Consider the following 5,908-nt stretch of genomic DNA (forward strand, 5'->3'; position numbering starts at 1 on the left):
TTTTTAGTTCACACTTAGAAAAGGAGAGAGAAGAAAAATAAGAGACTTGGCCATTTTTTTTTGAAATGGGCCATTGGAATTATTGTTTATTGGAGGATATTAAAAATGTTATTGTTTGTCTTTCTGTTCACTTGTTAAATACACTATACTGAAATAGATCAAAGGGTCTATAGTAAAAAGTAAGTTTCCTCCTACCCTTGATCCCCAGAATCTTAAGTTCCCTTCCCCAGTGGCAAGCACAGTGACCAGTGTTTAAAGAAATATATAGTATATATACATAAATAAACATACATCTTGTATTTGTTATCTACTGCTGTGTAACAAATTACCCCAAAAACCTAGTGGCTTAAAACGACAAATGTTTACTATCTCATCTCTCACAAAGCAGAGAGCAATGCTGCTGAGGCAATTGGGTGTTTTATTGACAGTTACAAAATTCTCACAAGGAACCAGGGTAATGTGCTTTGCAGGTGGTGCTAACAATCAACAGAGGATGCATTTCAGCCTTGAAATTCCTTACTTTTTAAAAAAATTAAAGTATAGTCAGTTACAATGTTGTGTCAATTTCTGGTGTACAGCTTAATGTTTCAGTCATACATACACATATATTCATGTTTATATTCTTTTTCATTAAAGGTTACTACATGAATATAGTTCCCTGTGCTCTGCAGAAGCAATTTGTTTTTCTAATCTACTTTGATATATAGCTATTTCTTACATTTGCACCTTTAAACTATGTACAATGAACTAGCTCTCAAACAGAGTAATTTTGAAATTTCTTAAATTTTTGGTGTTGTGGGGAGGGGCAAGCAAGGAGAGTGGTAGGGAGTGAGCTGGAGACATACTTAACTAATCACAGTAAACTGAGAAGAAAAAAAAAGTTATTTCTTGAACAAATTTGATACTTTTGAAAGCAACTTCCTAATTACATCAAATATATGACAAAAGATATTCTTTTGGGCCTCCTCCCTAACATTTTTTAGTTTTTCATTGTATTCCATCCTGAGTGATTTAATTTTTCTCTCTTTTTCCTGTATACACTTATTGCATGCCTCCACACACTCCTTTTCCACTTTTTGGATTGCTTTTTCTAATTGATCAGCATAGATTTTCTTCAGGACTTCTTCCTTCTTTCTCAGCCTTTCCTCTGTCTCCCTGTATATGGCATCAGAAAAGTAGGTCCCGTCGTTGCTCTGCACCATTTTCTCTATCAGCTCCACCAGCTCCTGCACCTGGGCCTCCTTCTCAGCCTGGGCTGTTTTGCAGCTGTTACTGAAGGGACAGTAGCGGTCTCCACACTCCTGAATGAGGCTCTTTAGCTTCCCATCCACATCTGCTATAAAGTTGCTTAGGTTCTGGTCCTCCAGATCATCTTTGCGCGTGAACAAGATCATCATGTACTTCTTGGCTGAGTCCCCAAACACAGCCTTGATCAATTCCACGGTTTTCTGCTCCTCATCTGTGTGGCGGCCCAGTGGCAGAACCAAGATGATGGCGTGAGGCCCGGGGCAGGACCGGAGGACACATTGGCTGATTTCCCTGCAGGTGGTGTTCAGGCTGTCCTCGGTGTCAAAGAGCCCCGGGGTGTCAACAACAAGAAGTTCTCTCCCCTTCCATGTCCGGGAAGCTGTCTGACATGTCTTGGTGACAGCGTGGGCAGAAACCTTAGATTTGAATTCTTTTCTCCCGAGGATGGTATTTGCTGTGGCACTTTTCCCACTGCCGGTCTTCCCCACCAGCACAATCCTCAGAGTGTTATCTAGGAGGGCAGCCATGTTCACATCAGAGGCTGTGGAGTGTAGGCAACTCTACGATTTACAAAGAAAAGGAAAAAATGTATTTAGATAACGTTGAAACCATTCCCAACACTTCTTTCTTTCTTACCCTCCTGAATATATAAATCATTCAAAGTCTTCTAAGGCAGGTGAAGTTTTATTTCACTTAGGATACACCCTCTGATATCTTCTACTTACTATTCTAGTTCCTATCACATCCTCTTCTTATATTGCTGTGATGAAAACAGTGTTTGCAGTTTTAAAGTCTGGTATTTTACTATTTTTTCCATTTGTGTAACATATACTTTATTCTAAACAGATCCAAGTTTGATTTTTAAGATATGAAATCTGAGAGATTTTGGTGGAAGCAGTTAGCATTCATCCTATGAAAGAGTGTTCATTAAAAAGCACTAACAATCTGGACACAAACAAGAAGAAAGTCATGACTCGGGTAGACAGAAGAGGGAGCACAACTGTTATCTTATTTTGTGCAGCTGCCCTGCTCTGGGGACTCTCAATACAGAAGGAAAAAAATCCATTTGGTGAGACATGTGAAAACTGTCTTTATATTTGTGTATGCTACAGAGAGCACACTTAATCTTATCTTCTCAAACTGCACAGAGAAAGGAAGATAAATTTGATGTCATTATTCTAAAAATACTTTAATAGTTAGAAACAATAATGGGTCCTTTATAATCTATAGTAACAAAAATGTTTGAAGTTAGCTTGATGGTCTTCTGGCTTAATATTTAGAAGGTAATCTACATTAGGTGAGAAAATAGATCCTCTAATGTCTAAATTTAAAGTTACATATACCTATTGTAGGTAAATGCAGCTTACCAATATTGACCCTGGTAAAGACATAAAATTGAAATAGACCGTGATGAAAACTCTCTAGAACATACTTCAACATAATAAAGGCCATGTGTGACAAACCCACAGCTAACATCATACTTAACGGCAAAATGCTGAAAGCATTTCCACTAAGATCAGGAACAAGACCACATGTTGGCCCACAAAGCAAACACTTCATCATAAATGAATGCTGATTTTTATCAAAAGCTTTTTCTGCATCTATTGAGATGATCATATGGTTTTTATTCTTCAATTTGTTAATGTGGTGTATCACATTGATTGATTTGGGGATACTGAAAAATCCTTGCATCCCTGGGATAAACCCCACTTGATCATGGTATATGATCTTTTTAATGCATCATTGGAGTTGATTTGCTAGTATTATATTGAGGATTTTTACAACTATATTCATGGGTTTTATTGGCCTGTAATTTTTTTTCTTATATCTTTTTCTGGTTTTGATTTCAGGGTGATGGTGACCTCATAGAGTAAGTTCAGAAATGTTCCTTTCCCTGCAATTTTTTGAAATAGTTTCATAGGTTGATGGACATTCAAACTGTTTCCACATCTTGGCAATTTTGAATAGTGCTGGAATGAACATGGAAGTGCTAATATTTCTTTAAGACCCTGATTCCCATTTTTTGGATAAATGCCCAGAAGTGGAATTCCTGGGTCATACAGTACTTCTAATTTTAATTTTTTGAGGCACTTCCAAACTGTTTTATGGGTAGATCTCATCATAAGTGTTCTTACCACAGTAAAATAAAATAATTTTTAAACCATGATTAATGCAGTGATTATAGCAATGGCTATAGAACCATAGGACTGAGAGGTAAACAGACCACAATACTATATAATAGAAAACAGAAAGTTATCAAGATGAAAAAACCTAATGCATCAATAGGGCAAACACCACTCAAAAATGAAAAGGGAAGAAGTTAAACAAAATGTACACACGTGCACACACGTCTCTCTACACATACCTGTATCTGAATACATAAAATGCAATCCAACCACGGAAAAGTAACCCAAAGTAGGGAACATTCCCACAAGTGCTTTGCGCTATAAAACACTAGAATAGTGTTGGTAGATAGAGATGGTAGAACAAAGAATGAGAAGAAAATGCAGACCCAAAGAAACGAATTGAAGATGAAAAGCATTATCATTACAGGACCAAGAAATGAGTTTGAAACAAAGGGGTCAGAAAAGGTATACCTCAAAAGTAAATTTTTGATTAATAGGCTTAATAACAAACACAACAAATGCAAATCTGAAAGACCAGAAGATACAACAGTTAGAGAAAAACTAAAAAATGAATAGGACCACCAACAAATCCAACTTAAAAATGAGTGGTGTTGCTCAGGTAAACAAATAGATAAATGCAACTCAAGAAGTATAATACAATAAAGAATTTCCCTGAACTGGGAAAACAAACAAACACACAAACAGAAATCTGACTCATTAGTACAAAAGACCACATTTCGTTCCCTGGAAACTTGATACATAATACTCAACACCGAATTCTCATTTAGTATAACATATCACGTTCCAAGCACAAAGAATTCTGAAGTTATCCAAGAAAAAAGAAATAGTGAACTGGGGAGGAAGTAAGGCTAGTTTCCCAGTTTTCCACAAGCAGCATGGAAACAGTAGAAATGGTGGTTTCATAACAAAATATTAACATTCTACACCTGGAAGATGTAAAAATAATACATCACAAAAAGTAGGAGATTGAAGAGAGGAGATTGAAAGATCTTCACATTTTGTTATTGTATAATATATAAGAGAGAATTCTGTTATTAATTTCAACCACTTAGTGTCTTTCATAAGTTCTTAGTCTTAAGACTTTCAGGAATAAACGAATCATCATCAAGGTCTGGCTCTGAGAGTAAACATGTGCATGATACACACTGATCATGACCTTCAGCTTGTTCCCTTGCTTTTAAGTTGCGTTTGCTTCCAGAATATGAATTGGAAATGGACATATTTTCAAGAAAAATACAGTGGAATCACTTAATGTAAATTCATTTATTAGCATTGCATCTATTACTCTTGAACAGAGGTTGGCAAGTTTTAAAAAGACCAGCAGTAAACATTTTAGACTTTACAGTTTCAACCATTCAGCTCTGGTGTTGGAATGCCAGAGCAGCTGTACATCGTAAATGAGGAAATGGGCGAGGTAGCTGTGTTACATTGAAACTTTATTCACAAACAGGTAGCAGGCTGGCTATAGCCCAGGGGGGCCAGTTTGAGCACCTTGCTCTAGAATCACAATTCTGTGTCTATCATGCCAGAAAAAAATCTGTTTTTTCTTTTTAGTTAGTGTCTTTAAGTTTTAAATTTTCTAAAAACACTAACCTTTTGTATACATTTTGCGATAGATGTTTGTCATTAAAATATGTGCACATTGTTGAAAACCCAGTAAAATAGTAAAATGGCAGTTTGAGAAGAGAATAAAAATGATATATAATTCCATTCCAAAATTGGAGGCTATTCCATATGAACTGTTAACATCATCTCTTCTTTTTCTGTCTTATTTTTGCACCAGTAATGTATTTTAGATCCTGATTTTTACATCTAACAATATATTATTAAGAATTTTTATAAAATTTAACCTTTTGTAGACATAAGAAAAAGGTCTGTCCTGTTAAAAATGAGATGTATGGACATCACACAAATGAATCTCTTAGCTTCCCCTCCCACAACCTTTCCACTCCCATGCAGGCCCCCTCCCTAGGGCCCACCCTTCCCGGCCCCCTGGCCCCCAACCCACTCACAAGCTCACTTGTCTCTCTTCTTGGCCAGTCTCACCTTCTCTTGCAGGACTGATGTGCTCTCAAGTTCTCTCTAAGAAAGCTACCAGAATTGTTATTTGCTTTCGTGGGAAGAAAATTATGTTTGCTCCCTCAGAAACCTCTGACCACAGAAAGTTCAGATTGGGTGGGGTCGACAACAGTAACATTTTGTGTTTAAGGAGAAAAAGAAAACACTTCGCAGTCATTTGATTGGTGCCACCGTGTTGCCTAGATGAAATCTTTTCCTCCATGTACCTGCTGTACTACCCAGATTTCCAAAAGCAGTCATTGCTTTGAATTTTAGTGTTGGCTCCAGAAGACCCTGAGAAATGGCCCAATTAAAAAAAAAAGTTGAATTATGGGTGATTTACAAAGTTGTGTTAATTTCAGGTGTAAAGCAAAATGATTCAGATACACATATATATGTTTTCAAAATCTTTTCCATTATAGGCTATTACAAGATATTGAATGCAGTCCCCTGTG

The 5,908-nt window shown here is 36.7% G+C and overlaps 1 protein-coding gene across 3 annotated transcripts; it reads right to left on the minus strand.

Annotated features, from left to right (window-relative positions):
• Positions 1–398: 398 nt before the first annotated feature.
• GIMAP7 (GTPase, IMAP family member 7) lies at positions 399–5,580 on the minus strand. 3 transcript variants are annotated; one of them, XM_010962822.3, is made up of 2 exons: positions 5,442–5,580; positions 399–1,808 (listed from the first exon to the last, which is right to left on the minus strand). In XM_010962822.3, exon 2 carries the CDS (start codon positions 1,773–1,775, stop codon positions 882–884), a length of 894 nt encoding a protein of 297 aa, XP_010961124.2. In that variant the 5' UTR covers positions 1,776–1,808; positions 5,442–5,580; the 3' UTR covers positions 399–881. The 3 variants fall into 3 exon arrangements, with proteins under 3 accessions (XP_010961124.2, XP_010961123.2, XP_010961125.2); XM_010962821.3 differs by having other exon boundaries at positions 5,408–5,560; XM_010962823.3 differs by having other exon boundaries at positions 5,416–5,558.
• Between the last annotated feature and the right edge of the window lie 328 nt (positions 5,581–5,908).

The sequence above is a fragment of the Camelus bactrianus genome, chromosome 7 (genome assembly GCF_048773025.1).
Source record: "Camelus bactrianus isolate YW-2024 breed Bactrian camel chromosome 7, ASM4877302v1, whole genome shotgun sequence".
In the NCBI taxonomy this organism is placed as follows: domain Eukaryota; kingdom Metazoa; phylum Chordata; class Mammalia; order Artiodactyla; family Camelidae; genus Camelus; species Camelus bactrianus.